The sequence below is a fragment of the Prionailurus bengalensis genome, chromosome B1 (assembly GCF_016509475.1).
Source record: "Prionailurus bengalensis isolate Pbe53 chromosome B1, Fcat_Pben_1.1_paternal_pri, whole genome shotgun sequence".
Lineage (NCBI taxonomy): Eukaryota > Metazoa > Chordata > Mammalia > Carnivora > Felidae > Prionailurus > Prionailurus bengalensis.
Genome location: NC_057344.1, coordinates 201,719,286 through 201,744,946, shown reverse-complemented (window position 1 = coordinate 201,744,946; position 25,661 = coordinate 201,719,286). Strand labels below are relative to the sequence as shown.

At 57.1% G+C, this 25,661-nt stretch overlaps 1 protein-coding gene across 4 annotated transcripts in view; it reads left to right on the top strand.

The window, feature by feature from the left end:
• The window catches only part of PPP2R2C (protein phosphatase 2 regulatory subunit Bgamma), a 137,845-nt gene that overhangs the window by 89,965 nt on the left and 22,219 nt on the right, over positions 1–25,661 (top strand). For all 4 annotated transcript variants that reach the window (XM_043573014.1, XM_043573016.1, XM_043573015.1 and 1 more), the window contains exons 5-6: positions 3,854–4,031; positions 20,499–20,663. In XM_043573014.1, the coding sequence (XP_043428949.1) occupies positions 3,854–4,031; positions 20,499–20,663 (343 nt within the window). The remainder of the gene's footprint in view (positions 1–3,853; positions 4,032–20,498; positions 20,664–25,661) is intronic.

Below are 25,661 nucleotides of genomic sequence, written 5' to 3'. Positions count from 1 at the left end.
ATGGCTGGAGCCCTGATGTAGCCCAAGTCCGACGGGAGGAAACAGCGTGGCCAGAAGGAGGGGAAGTGGACTGAGATCCAAGACTTTGCGAGGCCAGTGGCGCTCTGACCTTCTGCAGGTGCGACGTGAGAGAGTTCAGGGGTCCCCGAGGCAGACGGTAGCTCTGCTTTGAGGGAAGGGAAGATGAGGAGCTGATCCAGAATAGCCGACACTTGGGGAGATGTGCAAGGCGGACGGCCCCCTAAGAGGCCCGGGCACCCGACATCACCTCCCAGGCCGAGAGCCTAGAAGCTCAGGCACAGAGCCGGCGACACAAGAATGGCCCAGAACCAGGCAGCCAATGTGGCACACACCCACACTCATGCACACACATGCACACTCGCGTGCCCCACTCACATGAACACTCACACACCCATGCTCGCACATGCACACGTAGGCACATGCATATACTGGTACACACCCATGTTCATGTACCCACACATATGCCTGTGTGCACATACTCTTATACACGCATGCACGCACACTCATGCATATACTTGCACACACCCATACTCGTGCACACACACACCCATACACTCGCACATATGCACGCACTCTTACACATGCATGTACACACAGGCACACACATGTACATGCATGCACGCACACATATAGTTGTACACACCCACATTCATATACCCACGCATATGCCGATGTGCACATACTCTTATACACACATGCACACACACATGCATATATTTGCACACACCCACACTCGTGCACACACACCCATACATCGCATATATGCATACACTCTCTTACACACACGCACACACATGTACTTGCACGCACCCACATTCATGCACACACACACCCATACACTTGCACATATGCATATGTGCACACGCACTCCATACATTTGCACATATGCACACACTCTTACACACACATGCATGCACACACAGGCACACACATGTGCATGCATGCACACACATATAGTTGTACACACCCACATTCACGTGCACACACACCCATACACTCGCACATATGTATACGTGCACATGCACTCCATACACTCTCACATATGCACACACTCTTACACATGCATGTACACGCAGGCACACACATGTACATGCATGCACACACACATAGTTGTACACACCCACATTCATATACCCACACATATGCCGATGTGCATATACTCTTATACACGCATGCACTCATGCACATGCATATACTTGTACACACCCACACTCATGCACACACACCCATACATCGCATATATGCATACATGCATACACTCACTTACACGCAGGCACACACATATACATACACGCACACATATATAGTTGTACACACCCACATTCATGCACACACACACCCATACACTTGCACATATGCATACGTGCACATGCACTCCATACACTCGCACATATGCACACACTCTTGCACATGCATGCACACTCAGGCACACACATGTACATGCACGCACACATATATAGTCGTACACACCCACATTCACGTGCACACACACTTATACACCAGCACATGTGCATACTTGCACACCCCCTCACTCATACACACATACACGCAACTCACATGTGCACACGCAGGCACACGCAGGCACACGCTCATACTGCATTTGCATCAGAAGGAACACTTAGCGTTCACCCACCCCTACTGCAGCTCCAAAGCTGTCACCTCCCATCTCAGCCGTCCCTGGGGAGCTTGAGGGACACAGCCCATTCGTTCACTCACCTGTTCACTCATTCACCCAAGGACCTTGCCGTACTGGGCCCTGGGCTGAGGACCAGAGTTCCAGAGGTGAACCAGGGAAGACACAGCGTGCCCCTCACTGGCTCCCAGGCCACCGCAGGAACAAGACAGCCTCGTCACGTGGTCAGGGCTGTGACAAACTGGCGACTCCAGCGAGCCCCTGGCTGGCCTGAGAGTGAGGTGGACTCGGGAGGTGCCCTGGGAGGAGCTTCTCAGGCCCCATGTGAGCCTGAGTCCAAGCCGCCCAGCCCACGGCAGCCCCTCTCCTACGCCCCCTCCTGCCTGCCTGTCCAACCTGGCCCCACCCCTGCGGCCCTGTCACCCCATCCCCGCACCTGTTTTATTTTTCTAAATAACACCTATCGCTAAATCTCACTCTCACACACACGTACACACACACACACACGCACGCTCGCTTGTGTATCAGTCATTGTTTTTCTCTCCCACTCGAGGACAAGCAGCCCATCGGCCACAGTGTGTCCTCACCCAGGATCCTACCCGGTCATCACTGCCCCAGGCTCAGGAGGCCTGCAGTTAGCCCACAACGTCTGCACGGCCCGTCTCCAGAATCCCAAGGTCTCGTCACGCGGAGGCCGGCCTCGCTGCCTCTCTCCCGGACGCAGTCCCCATCGCCCCTGCAGCAGGCTCCACCCTGGCCCGCGCCGGAACCCCTGTGGCTGTGTGAGGCCTCCCCCCGCCCCCCCCACACCCCATCACCTCCTGAGGAGGACCATCACAAGGACTCATCATGTGCTCAGCGCCATTCTAAACGCACTTGACCTGCGTTAACTCGTGGGTCCTCATAGAAGCCGCTGAGCTTCTATGCCAGCACGCCCTTCTTCACAGATAAAGAAGGTGAGGCCCAGAGAGCTGAGTTCCCCGGTGAGGGTAACACTAGTGGGCGGCAGGGCAGGAGGGTTTCTGGTCTCCGCCCTGCCACCGGGATGCCCTCGGGACAGTCACACCTGGCTCTGCATTTCCTGACGACGACTTCAACAAGTCGGGGTCATCTTGGCATCCAGTCTCCCCATCCGGGACGTGGGGAGGGCAGTGCTAGTCCCTACTTCCTGAGCGTCGAGCGTGGGCCAGGCCTGGGAGAGATTGATGAAGCCGTGTCTGTGTGCCCGTCTCCGTACCTTTGAAGACCTCACGGTTTACTGGAATGGAGCGTCGTGCCCGACACACGCCGTGGTACACGCTAAGAGCTTTAGCAGAGAGGTGGTGGGGGTGAGCAGGCCCATGCCCCCACTGCCAGGGCAGGCTAAGTCTCCGGGCCTGCTGCGTCTGGGTCTTACAGGAGGAGTCGGCACGACCACGTGTTCAAAGAGGGTGAACGTTTCAGGCGGAGGGCGCACAGGGAAGCCAGGCACGATACCAGTCTGTGTCAGGGGCCCCTGACACCAACCCTTTAAGGTGGGAGTTTATAGGAGTTAGGCTAACGCCAGCAGCTGTAACAAATAGCCCCGGCATTGCAGAGCGGAAGATGCCGAAATGTACTCCTCGCTCATGGAAAGGTCCTGGGTGACACATGACTGTCCCACAGAGACGCAGGCTCCTTCCATCCCACGGACCTTCATTCCCAAAGCTTGGCTCCTCACCTTCCAGCAGCGGAAGGGGCAAGGGGGTGGAGAAGACTCACCTGCCTCTGAACAGCCTTGGCTCACAAGTGCCAGGCGCCCCTGTGCTCCCATTCCCATGGGTGAGAACCAGTCCCGTGGCCACACCCAAATTGCAAGGGCACCTGGGAAACGTAGTTCTTGTCCAGGCCACCACTCGCGAGGAGGGAATAAAAATGGTGGATAATCGGCTGGGGTTGCCACGGTATCATCCCATTTTAGAGGTGAGGAACCTGGGGTGCGGAGGGGTTCAGCCACTGCTTCTAAGTCACACAGCAGGCTCAGAACCAATCCCGGGAGGCGAAGCTTCCCTGCAGGGCTGGCAGGCAGTGCATGCTGGCCACAGGGCACTGCTTATGTGCACCTTCCCAGCCTCCAGCTTTGATCACGCGGCCCCGGCCTGCCGTTTCCTGCCTTGGCTGCTGGCCCCCCTGCACTCCCCCCATCACCTTATCGCCCTGGGGACCGCCCCTCCTCTGCAGGTGCCCGTGCTGAAGCCCATGGATCTGATGGTGGAGGTGAGCCCACGGAGGGTCTTTGCCAATGGCCACACCTACCACATCAATTCCATCTCCGTCAACAGCGACTGTGAGACGTACATGTCGGCAGATGACCTTCGCATTAACCTCTGGCACCTGGCCATCACCGATAGGAGCTTCAGTATCCTTTCCAGCTGCGGGCAGGGGGCTTCTGGGTGGGGGCGGTTGGCTCAGTTGTAAGCGAGCCGACTTGGGGGCTTCTGCTTTGGTGCAACGTCTCCAGTGAGTGAGTGAGGCCCGGATTTGGAACCACGGTGAGTTGCTTTATGAAGACTTTAAAGTCGTGGCTGCCGAGGGTTCTGTTCGTCCCCTTGCCTTCTCCAGGTGGTAGTTTCCCATGTCATTCTGGGACCTCATCAGGGGCCACGGAGGAGATAGAGGCCTGGGGTCAGCCCTCCTGGGTTGTGGCCCAAGGCAGGGGCTTCAGTGCTTGATGAACAGCCTCGGGGTCCCAACCGGGGCTTAGAGTGACAGTTGAGGTGTCCCCTGTCCGGTTGGATGGGACCAAAGGGGGACCCTGCCTGGTGGTCCCCTGTGTCTAGGCAAGCTAGGGGCAGTCCTGACCCCACTGATAAGTGGAGAAAGAACTCTGTACAGAAGCCAGGCCTGGGAAGGGCTGCAGGGGACAGACCAGCTAGGGTTGCTAAGGTGTCGGGCCTTGCAGACCAACAATAATAATCATACACAGTGCGGCTCTCTGCCTGGCCTCAACACGTGTTCACGTTCACTCACATCACCCTGACAACAACCCAGGAGGTAGGTGCTATCGTGACCTTCTTTACAGATGAGGAAACTGAGTCACGGGGAGCCCCAGTTAACCTGCTCAAAGCTCACACCTAGCAAATGTCCAGCCCAGGCCCCCCAGCCCCGGATCCCCATGTCCAACCTTCATGTCCAGCTGCCCTTTGTGAAGGATGCCTCCCAGGTGTGCAGTGGCAGGGGGTGCGAGGCCCCCCACCTCCAAGAGCTCTCGTGCAAGCTGACGGTCTCCAGGTGTCCGCTCTGTGCGGGGTGCCGGGCAGTTCCTGCCGTGAGAAGCTCCCAACACGGGCTGTCATGCCTGCTATTGCTCCCGCCTCACCGGTCAAGAGTGGGTTGTGTCCCTCGGAGCAGAAGCCAGGACTGGCGGGGAGGGCGTTTGGGAGCCAGAAGGAGCAGCCTGGAAGGTCTGAAGGAGAAGCATAGGGTAGCAAACGACTTCTGAGGGCCGAGAGCCAGGCACCTGCCAGAGGCCAGTGGGCAGGGAGACCCTGGGAACGGGGAGAAGGGGGCTCGGAGGGGCAGAGAGTAGCACCCGCTGTTCGCGAGCCCAGCAAGAGGATGTAGGGCAGATGTGGGGCCTCGCGGTCAACGTGAGCCTCTCTCTGTGGGAGTCTCACTCTGCACATTCAAGCTCGCTGACCTTGGCGAGTAGCCAGATCTCCGGGAGCCTCGGACTCCTCACCGGCCCCTCCCCGCTGGGACTGCAGGGTGCGCGTTCAGGGAGCCCCGCCGAGATGCACCCAGCACGGGGCTGGTGCTCTGCGTGTTGGGACACGTAAGCGTCTGTCTCCTTCCTGCCCCGGGGGAGCGAGTGTGATGAGCCTGGAGGGTGGAGGTGGATGGTCACAAAGGTTCGAGGAGGAGCTGACGCTGGAGCGGCTTGGAAGGAATGGAAGCTCAAATTTGGCTTGGTGGACAGGGCTGGGCTGGGCATCTGCCTGACCTTCCCGTTCAGGCTGAAAGCCTGGTAGGTCCCACCCCCTCCCCGATGGGAGAGCTTCAGTTGGTCAGGACTCTTCTGTTGCAAGGGTTAGAACAGTTCATCCCCATTGGCTCAGGCAAAACGGCATTTGTCGACTTATGGAGCGTGAGAAGGCTTCAGGCACAGGTGGATTCAGGGGCTGAAACAATGTCATCGGCTCTCTCTCTCTGCTTCTTGCCTCTGCTCTCTGCTCTAGAGGCTTGTCTTAGGTGCCACGTGGCGGCAAATGGGGGCACATGTCCTGCCCTCCCAGAGTAAAGTCCAAGAGACAAGAGACCAGTTTTCTGTGAACTGTCCCACTATAAGCCCCCAGATGGCACCCCATGGGCTCTGATTGGGCCTCAGGGGCACCTCCGAACCCATCACTGGGGTGGGGGGGGATGCAGTGCTCTCACTGGCCAGGCCTGAGTCAAGGGTGCTGGAAGGGGGTCAGTGGGGGGCGATCTCCTGCCAGGCACTGCCCCAGCAGTTGGGGCCCCCCACGGCGGGCCACACAGACAGACGTCCGCTGCCAGGTGTGAGGTGTGGGCCAGCTGCCTAGCAGAGTGAAACGAGTCACATGGGAGCCCCAGGTCTGCACACGGGGTGGGCGTGGGACTCGCGTGTACCTGCAGCGGGCCGTCCTGGGTGCTTCCTCCCAGCGCCGTGCGGTGCACGGAGCCGTTTGCCGTCATGAGCTCGCCTGGTGTGCGTGTTGGCATGAAAGCCGCAAAGCGGTTACGCATCATCAGCCCGTTTTGCAGATAAGGAAAGAGAGGTTCCGGGAGACGGGGGGGCTGGGCTGACGGGGGCAGACCTGGGACTCGCGCTCAGGCCGCCGAGGCCTGGCCCCAGGCGGCTTGGCCTACCCTTGGGCTGCCCACTGCAGCCACCCTCCTGGTTTCCACTCCCGGGCTGCTGTGAAGATTCGGTAGCGTTGTGAATGCCCACGGCCCTTAAAACCTGTAAAGCCCTGAAGCCGTGTAAGGGTTAGTGTATCATTCATTCATTCAGCCATTAAGGCCTGGTGCCTCTTCTGGCCTGGGCTCCGTGCAAGCCCCGGGACACAGAGGCAATGGAAGAACTCGGCCCTGCCGGTGGGGGCCTCCTTCCGCGTCAGGGACGTTGCGCTGCTTTGGTGGGCATGGCAGGGCGAGGATGCTGGGGGGGGCCGGGCTCCTAATGTCAGTGGTTCCAGAAACCCCCTCACGCCTGCTCCTGTGTCTGTGTTCCTTCATTTTCCCAATGTTTCTAGTTTCTATTCATTTTCTTAAAAAAAAATTTTTTTTTTCAACGTTTATTTATTTTTGGGACAGAGAGAGACAGAGCATGAACGGGGGAGGGGCAGAGAGAGAGGGAGACACAGAATCCGAAACAGGCTCCAGGCTCTGAGCCATCAGCCCAGAGCCTGACGTGGGGCTCGAACTCACGGACCGCGAGATCGTGACCTGGCTGAAGTCGGACGCCCAACCGACTGCGCCACCCAGGCGCCCCCCCAAAAAATTTATTTTTTATGAGAGAGAGAGAGAGAGAGAGAGAGAGAGAGAGCGTGTGAGCAGGGGAGGAGCAGAGAGAGACTCTTGCTCAGCACAGAGCCCAGCTCGGGGCTCGATCCCACGACCCTGGGATCGTGACCTGAGCCGAAATCAAGACTCAGACGCTCCACCAATGGAGCCACCCAGGTGCCCCTCTGTTAATTTCCTTTAAATCAAGTTGCTTTCTTTTTTGTCTTTTTGTCTAAATTAACGTGTCCTAAATGCGGCTGCCATAAGTGAAAATAAAACCTATGACCTATCACAAGCGGGATGAAACGGTGAAGACAAATGCTATGAGAACAGGACAGCGGGAATAAAATCGTCCCTCCGCCCCGGCCAGTGCAACTTCCTGTGATAGTGCAAATATCCCAGCTCTGGGCAGGCTGGTAGGTAGCTGCCGGCCGTGTGTGCTGGGGGAGCGCCTAAAATGTGGCTAGGTTGACCACGGAACGGAGCTTTTTATTTAGTTTTGTTTCAATTAATTCAGATTTCAAGTTAAACAGCCACCCGTGGCGGCCGAGCTGGACGGTGCATGCAGCCTCTGTTGGAGGCCGGTTCTCAGTCAAGGATGGAGATGAAAACGTGCTTGAAGCCAGAGCATAGCAGCATGGAATGGAGGCTTTCTCCCTTCTCCATCAAATGGATTGGAAAATAATTGGAGGCTTTTCTCAGTGTATGAATCTGTGCTGGGAAGGCTGTGCCTGCCCCTCTCCTCGCTGGACTGTAAGCATGGGGCAGGGGCAGCACTGCTCAGCCCGGGGGGCTTCCTGGGCTGCGTGTGTGTGCCGTGGGTGGACTGGATTCCAGCGGGCAAGCCTGGAGGCCAGGAGCCCAGCGGGGAGATCCAGGGAGAGACGGCGATGGGCCGGCAGCGTCACGGCCATGAGCAGGAGTCCGTGGAGTAGTGAGGCAGGAGGCCGTATCGTGACTGTCTTTTGGACCAACGTGGCCACAGGACGTTGGAACAGGCTAGTTGTGAGTAAGAGAAGAGGGTTGATCTGCCACAGGACTGCAGGCCCAGTTGTCCTGAGTCCTCACTGGCGGCTGTGCCTCCTTGCCCTATTTAAACACACAGATTGCGCCCCGTCCGCGTGTTGGAGAGCACACCATTCACGGCTGTATTTGCTGAGTACCTGCTAGTGCCAGACGTTTGAATTAGCTAGGCAAAGTCCCCTGCCCCCCTGGAGCCAGCAGACAATAAACCATTAATATAAGGAACAAGTGACAAACCCAGCATGTCCATGCAAGCAGCGGACAAGTACCGTGAGCCCACGGGGCGCGGCGGTGTGCATTGTGTCGAGCCCTGTCTACCTGCGTGGCCGCGGGTGTGGGCTGGGTGGGGGCTGCGTGAGCCGGGGCGGTTGTTTGGCCAAGTGAGGGTGCCTTGCAGGCAATGGCAAAAACGATGACTGACCCTAAGGTCTAGGCCAGGTGAGGAGGAGACGGCTAGTGACCAGAGAGGAGCACGCGTCATTGGGGGGTCCCCCTGGGGACCCAGGAGTCTTCCCTGGCTGCAGGTCCTGCCACATAACGGCACGTTAGACGTGTGTGCTGCCTCTTAATTTTGTGAAGGTGAACTGGCTGATCGTAATATAAAGACGGGCCTGTGCCTTGAGGTGGAGGAGTGTGCGTCCTGCAGAGCTGGGCCCCGGGCAGCCCCCGCCTGTGGGAACAGTACCCTGGAGGCAGACAGAAGGAGTGGAGTGGAGTCTCCAGGGGTGGGTGGTTGTGGAAACGCTGTACGTCGCTCCCTGTGGCCCGCTGCTGTTTTGGCCACCAGAGCGACAGGACACGGGGGCCCGGAGCAGAGACCGGCGCCCGCCCCGTGGAGGTCGGCCTCCCTGGCGGGGAAGGTCAGGTCTATTGGCTGCGGGTGTGATGATAGGTTCCTACGCGGCCGAGTGATTAGAAAAGGTGTTTCATTTCCACCGCGAGAGGAGGCCGGCAAGGCCTGCTGAGCTGGGGAGTTGCTCCGAATCTGGACACCCCTCTTGTGCCCGTAACTCCTGGGGGCTTCGGCGCCTGGGGCTTCCCATTCCTTCGACTCTCGCCCTCCGGTGCCTTGCCTTGCCCTGACACTGCTGTTCAATGTCAAGGCCACTGGAAGCTTGCTGCTGTGGTACCCCCTCCGCAAGTCGGAATGTAACACCTTCAGTCTAAGCAGAATTGCTTTGTACTGAAGGTTTTAAGAGACGGGAAAACTTCTTGAATAAGGGAGAAATGGTGGGTGTCGTTTTGACCGGTGAGAAAAGGTGGTAAGAAAGCTCACTCCGAGGCCCCTTCCTCTGCTAATTTGAGCACTGGTCGTTCTGAGCAGAGGGTGGGGGGCCTGGTGCTTACTGAGCCCCTCTGTGTGCCGGGCACATGCGTGATGCAGCGTCTCCTTCCTCTCCCTCACCCACAAGCTAGACAGAGGTGCCAGGCCCTTTCCACTTCCCCCCTGGATGGCTCTGGAATCATGCCCTCCTCTCCTTCTCTGCCAAAGGCCCCACTGGGGCCGGACCATTCCTGCTTGGCCTGTTGCCCGGATCCCACGTTGCCCAGCCAGCCGGCCCTCCGCAGAGCTGTGAGAGTTGCTCATCAGAACCTCGATCTGACCTCATCAGGCCCCTGCTTAAAGCTCAGTGGTTCCCGTCAGCTTCTGGAAAAAGTCAAAATCCTTCATCGGTGCCCTAGGGCTCTTCATAACCAGCCCCCGCCCACCTCCCCAGGCTCCTGTGTATCAGGCTTATGTACACCTTCAGGCCATTGGGTTTCCCTTAATGTTATGGGAGGGGTTTAAGAGAGGGGGTGCTCTGTCTTCTGCTGGTCCTTCCTGGGATCATTCTTGCTCCCTCTCAGCCTGGCTGGCTGCCATGTGGCCATAAGTGTCACCCATAGCCCCCTCTGCTCTGTCTACTCTGCACCCCTCCTGGGCTATCAGAGCCCCTCCGGGCCCACACTTCCTGGTCACACTGGGCTTTCCTCGTCTCTTAATATGACCGCCTCTTCTATTTTCTGGTGAAACCCTCAAGATTCAGTGCACCCAGTCTTAGCCCTCTCTGTACCCCCATGTATAATGCAGGGTCCAGCACATAGCAGGTGCTTATGAATGGTCATACACGGTGACTTTGGACGGAGGAGTTCCAGTCTCCATCTGGTCTTAGGGATGTAGACACCTCGTTGTGAATCTGGGCTCCAGGGGCCTCAGAGATCCTGAACACTAAAGAGCAGTGGTCTGGGCTCTGGGGTCTGGCAGACCTGCGCTCAGATTCCTTGTTTAACCCCCTTGGCCACCAATTTCCACCAATGTAAAATGGGCCACATTCCTTATCCTAAGGATATTTGTAAGGAATGAAGAAATCACGCACATGAAAGGCCTGGTACTACTCGGGGCCCAGCAGGGGGCCAGTATTTCCCTCCTGAACAACAGATGCTCAGATATTTAAGGCTGGTTCTCATAAAATCCCTGCATTGTTTCTGGTTGTCAAAGCCCCTTTTTTAGTCCAGCACTGTGCCCACATCTGTTTAAACAACCTCTCACGTCCTTTAATACCAACATTTGAGACAGTTAGGCAGCTCTGAGCGATTTTTCTTGAGCTTGATGCTTCTTAAAGGTAACAGATTGCACAGAGGGTCTCAGCTGATGGGCCTCTGCTTTATTTTTAGCACTCGGAGAACTGTGAAGATGGTTCAATTGATTTTTCTCCCCTCTGAGCGATTTCTCATGGTGGAATCTGGCACTGCACCAAGCCTTGGTCTGGAACAAATTCCTAATTGCCATTTATAGAGCAGGTCCTGAAGCTAGGTGGGATGGTGTGGCAATAATTAGGGGTAAAGGCTCCAAACCTCGGTCAGCACACTGCTGCCTGTGGGCTGGGAGTGTTCCCCATGCTGAGAGCAAAGGAAGGGACTTGCCGAGGCCCCTCCACGTGCCAGGGTCTGTGATTAACGAAAAACCTGGAGCTTGGCACCCAGCCTGCCTCGCTCACTGGCCACCCTGCCAGTCACTTAGCCTTCCTCAGCCTTGCTTTTCTTGTCAGTTCAGTGGAGTGTGACTCCTGTGCTGGGGGCTGTCAGGGTAGAATGGCTGGAGAGCACAGGGCCTGATGTACTGTAGACAGCCCACCCTGGCCCTGACCTGCTGTCAGGCACCCTACAGGCTACCTTCTTCCATCCTCCCCTAGTACCACTCTGCAGAGAAGGAACAGGAGCATCTGCTCAGAAGTGCTTGAATCTGAATCCCCCAAATCAGTTTCCACCCAGGAAGCATGTCGTTAAGCTATTAGCACACCACTGTTTTGGGGGCTCAGCAAAGGCCAGGCTTCCCAGGGACTGAGCCCCGGTGCAGCTGTCCTTGGTGCTGACCCTGAGCTGAGCGCCCACGGGCCTGTCCATGGTGCTGACCCGGGACCCAGCTCTCGTGCAGCTGTCCGTGGTGCTGACTCCGTTGTCCGCCAGAGCATCATCTTCCTCACCACCTCTCACACCACCTCGCACACCACTGTCACCTCTTACTGAACACTTACTCTGTGCAAACAGTGCTCTAAGCACATTGCACGTATTAATCTATTTAATCCTCCTGACAACACTGTGGAGTAGGCACTATTGACATCCCCCTTTCGCAGACGCAGAAAGTGAGCCACAGGAAGGTTAAGTAATTACCCAGAGTTACCCAGCTGGGAAGTGTCAGGGCCTAGGATTCAGACTTGGGGCCTCTGGATGCAGAACCTATGCAATTCAGTGTCATGCCACACTGCCTCTCAGTCATGATAGTGACAACCCCAGAGCAGCCACCGTTACTCCACCTTCGATCTGCAGGCACTTGTGCCTTAAACCCTTAGAGCGACTCGCCTGTGTTGCTGTCATTCCTTCCATTTTGTGGGTGTGGAGATGGGCTCGGAGAAGTGGGTGCACTTGCCCATGGCCCGTCCAGCCCCATCAGTTCAATGATGTTTCCTGGCTCTTTTCTTGGATCCTAAGGGAGAGCAGGTGCTTTTCACCGCACTGCAGGACAGAGTAGGGGTTGCTTGGTGGCAGAGGTGACACAGGTGGCTGAGTGCGCAGGCCATAGCTGTAGTTTCTTTTTATTTTTTTTTTAAGTTTATTTATTTTTGAGAGAGAGAGAGAGAGGAGCAGAGAGAGGGAGAGAGGGAGCCCCAAGCAAGCTCCACGCTGTCAGCGCAGAGCCTGATGTGGGGCTTGAACTCACGAATCATGAGATCATGACCTGACTCGAAATCAAGAGTTGAACACTTAAACCACTGAGCCACCCAGGTGTCCCAACAGCTGTAGGTTTCTAACATACCCTCTAATCGTGGGGACGTGAGACTCTGCCGTGCTTCTGATCCCTCCTGAAAGGCCTCCATGGCATTTCTGTGACACACTCCTGATTAAAACCCCCTTGACCACAGTCTGGAGCCCCGTCTCCCACCCTCTCCCCGCATTGGGGCTCCAGCTGGCTGCCGTGTCACAGCTCCTCAGCCTTCTGTCTCTGTCTCATGTGGAACTCCCCCGCTTTCCCTCGGATGATCCTACTCTTCTCAGTCCTCGGCTTGATGCCTTTGGCTCCCCGAATCTCCACACCAGCTCAGGGCCTTGCCAAAAATCCTATCCCATACACCCTGTGTGTCTCTCCTGGGGGAGTATCGTGGGTCTCTCTGGTGTCACTGCTGGGTTAGAAGCCCTGGGAGAGGAGGTCAGGATGGGCTCCAGTTTGCCCTTTCTTAGCCACCCGGGTGTGTGTCCCAGCACTGTCTTGCCTAGGGTTTCTGTCTCAGCTCTTAGGAGCCAAGGCATGCAATTCAGCACAGACCCCCAAGTCCTTGTTTTTTTGGGGGGGCGGTCCATTATTGCACGCCTGGCAACCAGCTTAATTTTGTGTTTTTCCAGAGGAAGAGAAAGCCTCTGATTCTGATTTGATAAACTTTAATTATTGCTAAAGGTACTAACCTTGCGCTGGGGACTTTTAAAAAAACACACGTATCTCCACATCACTTTATTTTATTTATTTTATTTTAATTGCTAGGGCCTCTGACTTACGGCATCTCATTAAATCTTCATCGTAGCCCTGCAAAACAGATTTTATCAGTGCATTCTACAGATGAGAAAAGCAGGGTGCAGAGAGGTTGAGAAGGTTTCTGGAGGTCACACAGCTGTTTACGGTGGAGCTGGCCTGTCAAGTCCCAGTCTTTGTGACTCAGAACTGAGTGCTCTCTCCCTGTCCAAGTACTTGGAAAGGACATAAGCTGGCTTGTGGTAGAAGTGTGCAGACTGGCTCAGCACATGGAGAAGACCTACAAGGGTTTCAGTGGGCTTGTACAGTGAACGTTTACCCAGAATCCCCCTCTCTCCATGGCCCTGTATGGCTGCGGCGATCAGGCTCTTCTCTCTGAGCAGGATCACACCATCACAGTAAGTTTCCGAGAAGAGAAGGGAAGAGGCTGTCATGGACTGAATTGTGTCCCACCAAAATACATATGTTGATGTCCTAAGTCCTAACCCCAGGACTTCATAATGGGATTGCATTTGGTCCTTAAATGGGTGATTAAGGCAAAACAAGTCTGCTAGGGTGGGTTTAAGCCACTCATCTATGACATCCGCTGTGGCAGCCCGAGCAAATTCATACAGAGGCAAATGTTGCCAGGAACCTCGTACAGAATCTGATGTGGTTTGGCCAGAGTGCTCATGGCTCATCTTTGTAGCTAGGGCATCTCTTGGAGAAAATCTTCTGAAAAAATCAGCTCTGCTGGCTGTGCCCCAACAGGACTGTGTCCGTGTGCAGGAGGCCTTCTGGGGCACCTGCACACCCAGTGTCCCTGGAGAGCCTGTCAGGGAGGCTTCTCGTGGCATGGTCCTTGGCAGAACTGCCTCTGTCCTCACTCGCTAGCTGCTCAGTCACCATGGGAACCGCCTCCCCCATCCTGATTGCCTGTTCCCGCAGAGACATCTAGATAAACCATGCTTTGCTCAGTTAAATCAATGGAGCCCAAGGCTGCATCTTTCTCATTACTGAACTCCCCCACCCACGCTGTTGGCACCCACCTTGCAGGGTCACGGGCCAGTCCAGTGTGTCCCAGCAGCAGGGCCCTGCGGTTGTGTATTGGGTGGGGATGCACTTAGTCCAGAACAGAGGGCATGCGGGGAGAAGCGCCGCCTGGGAGTTAGGAAGCCAGGACTCTGTCCCTGCTCACCCATGCTCCACACGTGGCCCTGCACAAGCCACTCCCTGCCCTGGCCTCCTTTGTGGGAGTGGAGGGTGGGCGGTCTTTCCCACAGGGATGTGAGGTGCCTGGCCCGTGGGTGCAGGGCCGGGGGCTGCCCTCCACAGCTCTCTGAGGCTGTGACAGTGTCTCCAAGCTCAGTTAGTTGCTGCATCTTCATAGAGCCATTTTTGTGACCTTGCCACCGAAGCCTGTCCTGATATTAGTGAATATTTGTGTCCTTCTCTGATGGTGATGGGATGGTTTTCATATCCGTTTCTCCCTTGAGCTCCTTCTCAAACAAATCAGTGACGTTTATTCATTTCACGTGCCGGGCTCATCTTATGGCCGGTGGAGGAGTGTGGCGCTTTGTGCCTGTGCCCACACCCTGCACAGGTGGGAGAGACGAAGATCGGAAGAAGGAGGGCCGCTGGAGGTGGAGTGACCTTCTCCCCGACATGTCAGAGGCTCTCTGTGTGGGGCCTCCTGGCGTTGCAGCTTCGGGCACTGAGGGCTGGCAAACGGTTCTCCACGCTGATGTGACCCTGCCTGGCTTCAGGCCATCAGACCGTGCCTTTGGCAGCAGGAGATAAAGGAGTTTCTATAAAAATCTCTGCAAACCCGATGACTCAGCAGAAGGCCTGCCTGGATTAGATGCCGGTGTCCTTGGCAATAAGAGCTACAGACTTTGCTGTAGGGCGGGACAAACGGGCCTGTTTTCTGAGCTCCGCCGACACCCCCCAGGCAAGGGCCAGAGCTCACAGGGCTGTGCCAGGCGCCGGAGGACATCCTCATGCTGGGGGAGGAGCCAGGCCAGTGAGGCTGTTTTACACACTGGTCCTGTGTGGGGGTCAAGAGGGAAGGTTCCTGCTACAAAAGCAAGATCACGGTCCTTCTTCTTGGCCCTGGGCCAGCAGAGAACAGCCCTGGGGGCCAAATCCACCCGTTCATAAAGTTTTATGGGCTCTTGGCCACTCCCATTCATTTACATGCTGTCTGTGACCCCGATAGAGCAGGAGGGTTGAGTATCGAGGTGAGATCTTATGGCTCCTATTCCTAAAATGTTTACTGTCTGGCCTCTTACAGACATTTCCTGCCCTGGATCTAGAGCAACACACCCACTCACACTTGGGCCCTGAAGGAAGAGGGATTCATCGGATGACATGGGGCAGGAGCCAAAGGCTTCAAGGAGCCAGAGACCTCCTCCTCCAGGGGGCGCTGGCCCCTCCATGCCCACCCAGGCGGTCAGGGGCCAGGGTTTATGCTTCTCACCCCTGCTCTGCTTTGCCCCATCACACAGTGGGTGTATTGCCAGCTCTGGAATCCGACTCAGTCCCAGGCTGCCCGCCCCCCGCCTCTGCCGAGTCCCCAGAGAGTGGCTTTTCCTTACTGAGCCTCTATTTACTCGTCCACGGGCTGGGGTACACCCCATTCACCGGTGGAGAGGTTTGAGCAGGACACAGATGTGAAGCTGGGCTGGAGTTATTTATTTCTGTGAGAGAGAGAGACAGAGTACGAGCAGGGGAGGGGCAGAGAGAGAGGGAGACACAGAATCCAAAGCAGGTTCCAGGCTCCGAGCTGTCAGCACAGAGCCCGACGTGGGGCTTGAACTCCCAAACCATGAGATTGTGACCTGAGCCGAAGTCAGACACTCAACCGACTGAGCCACCCAGGTGCCCCGTGCCAGTCCCCTCCTTAAAGGACTCCCGCCACCACCACTCCCCTGGCCTGGAGTCTCCCTGAGCCCTACTGTTCATCTCCATGTGAAGGGCTTCTTCCCCTTGAGAGGGTTTGACACTTCCTGTACCCACCCCCAGCCTGGATTGGAGGGGCCTGAGACGGGCTGGTTGGTTCATTGACTCCAGCGGCTGTTCACTGGGCACCTGCCATGTGCCGGGCACTCCTCTAGGCACCGAAGGTGCAGCAGCGATCCAGACAGGGCTCTGCCCTCGCTGGGCAGCTGGGCAGTGAACAAATAAGCATGATGAGATGTCTGTGGTACTCGTGCAATGGCCGGGCCACTGCTCCCCAGCTCCCGGGAAGCATGAGTTTCCCGTGGATGTCAGAACAAATTTCCACAAACTGGCGGGGTGGGGGTGGGGTGGGGCTTACAACAGAAATCTACGCTCAGTTCTCCAGGCCAGAAGTTTGCAGTCAAGGTGCTGGGAGGGCTGTGCTCCCTCTGGAGGCTCCCTCCTGCCTCTCCCAGCCCCTGGTGGCCTCACGCCTTCCTGGAAAAGTCCCTGGTGCTCAGTTGCGGGGTGTGGCATCGAGCAGGTTCACCTTCCCTCTTCCTCCTCCTCCTCCTCCTCCTCCTCCTCCTCCTCCTCCTTCTCCCTCCGTGACCTGCTCCTCTCTCCACCTACCTGGTCAGCAAACTTAGTTGCCAAGGTGTGACCGGAGTTTAAATGCACGCCCATCACATAGTTGGAGCACAGGTATATGGAAGACAGAACATGAATAATTCATCCGGCTTTGCCAGGGGGAGGGGCTTGCCGATGAGTCTGATTTCGCTCGTTCCCCAGGGAGGCCAGTTTGCCGTAAACCTCGTGAGGCGCCGCGTACGTGTGGGATTCATGCAGCTGCCCGTGAAATGGGGGAGAGGCCACCTGGGGGGTCAGTCCTCCAAATGAGAGGGTGCTCCGGGATCATGCCCAACCCCTCGTTTCGCAAATGGGGGACGCTGAGGCTTGAGGAGTGTAAATGACGTTTGCGTGCGGCCCTGAGCATCCGAGAGAGAGCTGAGACCGGATGCTCAGCCCCGGGGGCCCCCGGCTTCTGACCCAGCACGGAGCCTGCCAGAGTCAAAGCCCCCACTTCAGGTCACGTTTGGACCAAATGTCTCACAGTCCACGTGCACAAGGCCACATGGGTGTGAGTCAAGGAGGAGCGTTTGTGCTGTGCGTTCCGTTCGGGGTATAGTTCAGGCCCGGCTTTGTGATGGGATGAAGGAGTTCCACAGTGACAGCCCCACTCGGCAACTAATCCTTTCACACACCCGCCTGCACCCGGGAGGAGCCAGGTAGCAGGTGCAGGGCGGGTCCTGTGGCGGGCTCAGCAGGAGGTCTCGGAGAGGCTGATCGCAGGGGATCAGGCTGGGTGGCCATGCCCCGAAGGATGCCGTGCTGTCCTTGACATGCAGGCATGGCTCTGGCCCTGGGATGCAGAGGCGCGGGACCCCATGCCCGGCCTCAAGGACCCCTTGCCCTGCGGGGGCCCCAGCACATTCGCTGCCACTGTGGCTTGGTCTTCCTCCGCCCGGGTCGTGCGGGAATGTTTCACATCCGTCTTTCTCTGGCACCCACTGTATCCAGAGCCCTTTGTTTGAAACAGCAAGAGATTTCCGGAGTGATGCTTGGGCTGTAAGTCCTGGGCTGTGAGTGGGACCCGGGCATTGGAGGCTCTGTCTCCCGAGCCCACACACAGGACCCTTGGTCCCCGCGCATCACCCTCGGCCAGCTCCGTGTCACCTGGTTCAGGCCTGTTCGCTGCAGACCTGATTGTGCCCCCGTGTACTTCTAAAAGCCATCACACCTCGTACCTGTTTCTAATGACTGTTGTCATGAGGCTGTCGCGAGTGGTTAAGCATGATGGGGTCACGGGAAGCGTGCACTCTGGAATCCAGCAAAGAGGCCACACCCATTTGCTTGGCCTTGAGCCCCGCGTGAGTCTGGGAGCGGCACGTGGGGGCCGGGAGAGGAGGCTTCCGGGCCCTCCCACTGCGCTTTCTGGTCACCAGTGCGCACAGCTTCCCAGCCTGGCCGTCTCTGTGAAAAGTCTCATAAACACCAGCCTCAGTCTCCATGAGCCAGACATCTGGTAAATGTGGGCGGACGGCTTCTGAGCTCATGCCGTGACTCACAATGAACGATGGTCGTAAACTGGGCGACAGGGGTCATTGCGTGCGTCAGAGTTTTGGTCGTTGTGGAGGCAGAGCGATCCACGTCCGGGGTTCGGACGTCACGCCTCTGCTCCTCGTCCATTGAGGTGTGTTCTAGAACATCTCGAGGTGGGAAAGTGAATTGGGTTTGGACGCTGGGAGAGTCAGGAGGTTGGGTTGTGTGCAGGGACAGGTGATCTGAAAGTCTCTGAGGCTTGGAACAGCTGAGGGGGATTTCATAGCAGGTGACCCGAGGCGCGGGTCCCACAGCAGATGGCAAAGTGTCATGCACACCGCGTGCTGGCTCTCAGAGCTCCAGCCTGGGAATGACGCATGGCACCTGTCACTTCTGCCCTCCATCCTTCGGGAAAGCGATAAGGGAGCCGGCTGTGCCGAGTGCCATCGGGCGGATGGACAGGTCCCCCCCCCCCCCGTCCCCTCCCCCTCCCCCCACTCTGATGGGAAGCTGAAACGGGCAAGGTATTTCACCATATCCCACTGAGTCCTATTCCCCCGGAAGTCGTCTCTCCGTGAAACGCGGAGTAAACACGTGTCCCCTGATGAGTGACCCCACCGGGACTCCAGGCCGGCCGGCGTTCCTTGGAGCCCTGGCCACTTTGGTGTCCCTCCTTTGATGTTTGTGGCCCGAGTTCTGCAGAGAGAATTTAGTCTTGGCTTTTTCTCTCTTACGGTTCAGTCTCATTTTCCGTGATTTAATCTCTGCTGCCTATCGTACGAGAAAACCGCAGTTTTTCGCAGCTCAGGCTCCTTTTCCCTCCTCTCGATATTTTTATGCGATTCTGAGTGTCTGGTTAATGATGGGCTTCCTGAAGCAGTATTTGAGCACACAATATTGTGAGCACACACACCCTCCTCGGTGCCTCTGGTCACGCAGATTCAGCATTCTTTCGGACGTTTTATGAACTCTCATGTTTACACAAGTCAGGAAATGTCTCTCTTATTGAGGCTTTGGCAGGAGGGGCAGGGAGAGCTGATGGCAGGAGGCGTCTCAGAGTTTCCGTCCCATTCTTTCCAGACAATAAAAAATAATAATGGCAGCTGATATTCACTGAGCTCTGTGATGTATAAAACAGTGAGCAAGGGGATTTGCCGCTTCTAATTTTCACAGCAAGACTGTGTTAGCCCTGTCGATCCATTTTACAGAAGAGGAAACCAAGGCACGAAGAGCTAAGGAACATCTCCCTTGATTGCACAGGCAACAGGTGGAAGAGCTGGGACTCAAACCCCAGACTCTGATTCCAGGGCCCACACACAGATGCAGGGGGAGGAGAGGGCATTTCAGCCAAAGGGAACGGCCTGGGCAGAGCCCCGCACAGGGCTCGGGAGTCAGAGACCAGGGTATCGCTGTCAGAGAGGAAAGTACCTTTAGGGCCAAGCGACTAGTGGGATCTGAAGCTGAAGAGATAGAGGGTGGTGGGTGGGGGGGGTAGTGCCAGGCCTTGAATGCTACACCAAGGGGTTCGGATTTGCTATTGTAGGCCGCGAAGAGTGGATGGAAACTCAGCCTTACCCCTCGCTGCTGAGCCATCCTGGACAAGTTGCTCACCCTCTCTGGGCTCCAGAGTATCAGTCAGGGGTATTTCCTTTGCAAGCAACAGAATTCTTGGTCCTAGACAGAAAATGGATGAATTGGCTCCCGTATCTAGTCATCCAAGGGTCATGGAGTCCCTCCGTCGGCCCCTCTGAGGCCATGTGCTCGTCCCTCATGGTGATCGTGAGTGGAGACGACACAGATCAGCGCTGAGAACCCAGCAAGGAGAGAGCCTTTTCCCCAAAGGAGGACCTTGATGCTGTGGACAGAAGGGGAGCGGCTGCGGGGGTGGGGGAGGGGATCCAAAAGGTGCCGCACCCCCAGCTCCAGGCGCTGGGAGCACCGAGTGGCGGGAGCACTGCCACTGCGCAGCAGGAGCCCTGCACGTACTAGGCCCTCAAATGCGCCCTGCCTTCTCCTGGGCACCTGGTGTGGGGGATGGAGGGGAGGCCGGGCGGGCTGGTGGGTGCTGGCTGGGGACAGGGCACAGGTCGGGTGGGAGGCAGCGGGTCCAGCCTGCAGGGACAGTGGACGGCACCCAGAAAGGCAGCCGGCGGGCGGTCGGACGTGCAGGTGTGCAGCTCAGAGGCTGTCTGGGGCCGGGGCTTCGTCCAGGGGTCTCGGGAAGGGGGAGGCCGCTCAGATGCGGGGCACGTGGGAAGGCAGGGCGGCGGCGGCAGTCCCCTCCCTTCTCTGGCCTCTCCTTGATGGGGCCAGACATCGTGGACATCAAGCCCGCCAACATGGAGGACCTCACGGAGGTGATCACGGCGTCTGAGTTCCACCCCCACCACTGCAACCTCTTCGTCTACAGCAGCAGCAAGGGCTCCCTGCGTCTCTGCGACATGCGTGCGGCCGCCCTGTGTGACAAGCACTCCAAACGTAAGTGCCCGCTCCCCCCGGGGACCCGGTGGGCAGTGGGGGCGGCGGTGCTGTGCCCGGGGCGGGTGGGAACGGTGCAGGCTGGGGGCCCGTGGGCTCCGTGCTGCTGTTGTGCCACTGGCAGGGGGAGCCTGGTCTTGCCCCCCCCCCCCCCCCACCACCACCCTCCAAGTCCCTGCACAGGCTGGGGCTGCCCAGCTTCCAGGGACCGGGCAGCTGAAACCAGGGCCGGGGAGCGAGCCGGGAGCCAGAAGCTAAGGTGGGACCCTACTCAGCTGGCACCTCCTCTGGGAAGCCTTCGCTGACCCCCCCCCACATTGGTTCAGGCCCCTTCTCTGTGTCCCCAGAGCTCCCAAAGCTTGCCTTTCACAGACTAGCCACAGCCTGCAGAACTTTCTGTGGGCTGGGCCGTCTACCCCAGCAGCCTGTGTGCTCCACAAGGTCACTTCCTCAGGCTGGAACCCCAACAGGGCCAGCCGGGGGGGATGCCAGGGGGGGTGCCGTGGGGGTCCGGGGCTGAATAAGGTCCGAGGAGCACGATGTGACAACCACCAGGACCACACAGTGGCTGACACTCCTTGGATACTCTGAGCCAGGCACCCAGACAGCTCTCTACCCACATCGTCTCGTCTTTACATGAGCTCTGATGGAGTCCAGCACAGAGGAGGGAGCTGAGGCTCCAGGGATGGGCCCAAGGTCACCCGAAGTGAAAAGTGGCAGAGCAGGACCTGAACCCAGGACTCTGAGATGCCCTGGCTGGTGCTCTCACCCCCAGCCTGGCCTGCTTGGTGCTGGGTTCCCCAGAGGCCCCTAAAGGCAGAGAGGATCAGGGGGTCAGGCCATGGTATCCTCCCTGGGTGACCTTGCAGTGGTAGCAGAGGGGCAGGGACAGGCAAGACCCCAGTCAGGAGGGTGGGGACTTTGGTTCATCTCTGTATTTACCTCAACAGTGTCTGGGAATAAACACTTGTTGAGTGGATGAATGAATGAATGAATGAATGAATAAGTGAATGGATGAATAAATGAATGAATGAGTGAATGAGTGAGTGAGTGAGTGAAGGAGTGAGTGACCAGTAAGCCCCTGGAGGTGGTTTCATTAGAGTTCTGTTAGGAGGGACTGGGTCACCTCTTCCCCTCGGGAGCCTGGTTTCCCGGGGCAGCCGGAGAGGGTGGCCCCTCCCCACGCCTTGGCCAGGCTGGGTCCCTACGTCTCGCCACACTGCTGTTCTCCGAGCACGTCCACGCCCCGCAGACACTCGGCCCCAGGAACACCTTCTCCCCGGCGCTGAGCCTTCCTCCTCCTGGGGGCTGAGTGGCCAGCGCAGGTCGGGGGGGACAGCAGATGTCCGTCTCTGAGCAGAGCTGGGGACACCGCCTGCTATGCTGCACACACGTCCCGCTGTGACGGCACGGCAGGAACCAGCAAACAGACGAAGAACTCACCACCCGGTGGTGCAATGGCAGGAGGTAGTAAGGGACATCAGCAACAGCCCCCAAAGAGCAGGGCGCAGGGAGGTCATCTCACCGGAAGTTACAATGGAACAGACGCCTCGAGGTGCCGGGGAGTGAGCCATGCAAGCTCTGGGCGGAGAATGTTCTAGAAGGGGGACACTTCAGGGGCAGAGGCTCTGAGATGGAAGGGCACCAGCGTTGTCGGAGGGCGGTGACTAAGGGGAAGGGTGTCGGGAGCTGAGGTCCGGGAGACACGCAAGGCGGGTGACTCAGGACGCCTGTGGGTCAGGGGAAGGATCCGTTTCGTCTTAAGGGAGGTGAGAAAGCAGCAGAGGGGTGAGGGCCGGGCATGAAGTCACGAGACAGGTGTTTGACAAGAGGAAACCTCAGAGGGGTCAACGTGGAAGCGGGGGCAGGAGGAGGCCCTGCCCGGGGCTCACTGAGAAGAAGCAGCGGGCCCCGGGGGGGATGACGAAGGTGTGGAGACGGGTCCCGTCCTGGGCGTTCTCGGAAGGCTGAGCTGGCGGGCTTTGCCAAGTGCGGTGTGGACCGCGGCAGCTCCGTCCGAGGGTTGGTTTGTGCAGCGGGTGCAGGTGGGGCCCTTTCCTGGACGGACAGTGAGGACACTGGGGTGGGGGGCAGGGCAGCCGGGAGCAAAGACAGGACCGACAGGTGGGTTTTGGACTCAGTAAGTGTGAGATCGTATTGGGCCCCGGGGAGGGCTGTCGGGAAGGCAGCCGGAGGTCTGCAGTCAGGGGCGGCGGCTCGGCCACAGATAAAGGTGTGGAGTCATCAGTGTACGGACGGATGGGAAGCCCAGGGGCCAGCTAAGACGCCCAGGGCGTGAGTGTGGACGGTGCCCAGCCCCCGAAGAGCAGCCCAGGGCCAAAACAGACGACCACAGGCTCCGTGGCTTAAAACAACGCAGATTTGTTCTCCGACGGTTCTGCAGTTCAAAAGTCTGACATGGGTCTTAGCAGACAAAAAAATCAAGGTGTCGACAGGCCGGTTCCTTCTGGAGGCTCCACGGGGGAAATGCATACCTTCCCTTCTCCAGCTTCTGGGGGCACCTGCATCACTTGGCTCGTGGCCCCTCCCTCCGTCTGCATAGCCAGCAGCGGCTACAGGCTCTTAATCATGCTGCATCACGTGACTGCCTCCCCTGCCCCCCTTGGACACTGAAGGAGCCTCGTCATTACATCGGGCCCCACCTGGATAATTTAGGGAGCCCTCCCTACCTGGAGGTCAGCTGGCCGGCGGCCTTGATTTCCCCTTTGCCGTGTAACATTCCATATTCCCAGGTGCCCCCTAACGGTTATTGTTCTGCGCCCTGGAGGGCATGGCCCCGAGCACCTCATGCCCACCGCGTGTGGCTCAGGCCGCAGGTGCTCTGGAGACTTGCCCGGGTGCAACTCTGGGTCAGACTGGCACGGAACGAGGTTGGAGAAGAGAAAAGAGTCTGGGGTCTACCTCTGGGCCCAGCCTGAGCCCACGTGGGCCCCATGGGAAGGAAGAGGGATGAGGCCTTGTGGCCCGGCCTTTTTCATAGGGGCCAAATTCGGAAACATTGTAAACATCCAACAGAGCAGATGACGAGGAATGATGACGCTGTCCGTGGTTCGGTAGTTTAGAATGTGGCGTTAGATTTGTAATGACCCGAGGAAATGATTATGTTTTTTTTTTTATTATTATTATTTTTAAATTTTTTTTTTCAACGTTTATTTATTTTTGGGACAGAGAGAGACAGAGCATGAACGGGCGAGGGGCAGAGAGAGAGAGGGAGACACAGAATTGGAAACAGGCTCCAGGCTTTGAGCCATCAGCCCAGAGCCTGACGTGGGGCTCGAACTCACGGACCGTGAGATCGTGACCTGGCTGAAGTCGGACGCTTAACCGACTGCGCCACCCAGGCGCCCCTATTATTATTTTTAATGTTTATTTATTTTTGAGACAGAGAGAGACACAGCATGAACGGGGGAGGGGCAGAGAGAGAGGGAGGCACAGAATCGGAAACAGGCTCCAGGCTCTGAGCCGTCAGCACAGAGCCCGACGCGGGGCTCGAACTCACGGACCGCGAGATCGTGACCTGGCTGAAGTCAGACGCTTAACCGACTGAGCCGCCCAGGCGCCCCGGAAATGATTATGTTAAAATATTTGGTGGGGGCAAGAAAGGAAGCTAATGACTATTTTACAAAAAAAAAAAAAAAAAAGGACACAGAAAAAACAAGGGAATGAAACATGCCCAGAAATTGTCCCTGAGTGCTGGGCTTGAGAAAGTGATACCATGTCCTTCTCTACATCCGTCTGTGTATTTGTTTTAACTTGGATTTCAACTCTGAGCCAGGAGATGTGTGTGCGTGCAGGCGAGCTGGTGTCTGGGGAGCATGGAGACAGCTTTGGCACCCCACGCTGTTTGAATGACGGCAGGCGGGAGGTGGAAGTCGCAGTCCCCCTTGGCTTTTGTCATCTGGCTTCCCCGGGGTCTGAGCGGGCGGCCACCCCCCTAGGCAGCCGTCACCTGTACGGTTCCCGAGCGCAGGCACGCGTGTGCGGATTCCGGGCACGTCGCTGTCACACGCCTGGGGGTGTATGCCCTGCATGTGAATCAGCCCACAGACTCAGGAGTGCAGGGGCTAGAACTTTATTTTCGATGGCCCGTCTCCATTTGTGTTTCTTGCCTCTTCTCCGAGGGCCCCCGTGAACATCGTAACTTTAGGGCCGCCTCTCCCTAGATCCCACCGAGGTTCCCGAAAGCTGTTTTCTGCAGGGCCGAGGTACGAAGGGAGGGACATGGTGGCTTCCGACCGCCGTGATCTCCTGCTGTGCCTGGGTGGCCTGTGGCCTGGGGGCCATGTCTCTTGCTGAGACAGTTTTGCATGAAGGCAAAAATTATGCTTTTTCTTTGGCCTAAATGTTCATACGTGATGTTGGTCTTTAATTGTCTTTTCTTACACTCTCTCTGCTCTAAGATTATTCGGCTCTTGGAAAGTGAGCTGGGCCACTCTCTTTCTTTGCCTGGAACGGTTCGTTTAATATCTGCTCCTTGAAGTCTTAGTAAAACTCGTGTGTGCATTTGATTATTGGTTTATACAGGTTTGCTATTGGAATAGATTCTGGTTTGGTTTTTTTTTACGTTTTTATTTATTTACTTATTTTGAGAGTGTGTGAGAGAGAGAGAGAGAGTGGGGGAGGGACAAAGAGAGAGGGAAAGAGAGAGTCCCAAGCAGGTTCGACTGTCAGCACAGAGCCTGACAAGTCTCGAACTCACAACCCCGAGATCGTGACCTGAGCCAAAATCAAGACTCGGACGCTACACCGACTGAGCCACCCAGGCGCCCTATAAATGGTTGTTTTCAAAGTGACCCAGAGATTAGATCCCTTCCTTTAGATCTCGCTTCTGTCCGTTCATCCAGTTGTGGCCCAAAACTCGGGAATGGCGGACAGCGGTACCTAGAGATGAGGGGTCACGACGTCATCTTCCCAGCAGGTGACGCAGCGATTGTCCCTCCCCTGGCTGAGAGCAGCCCAGACCACAAGCGGATGGCT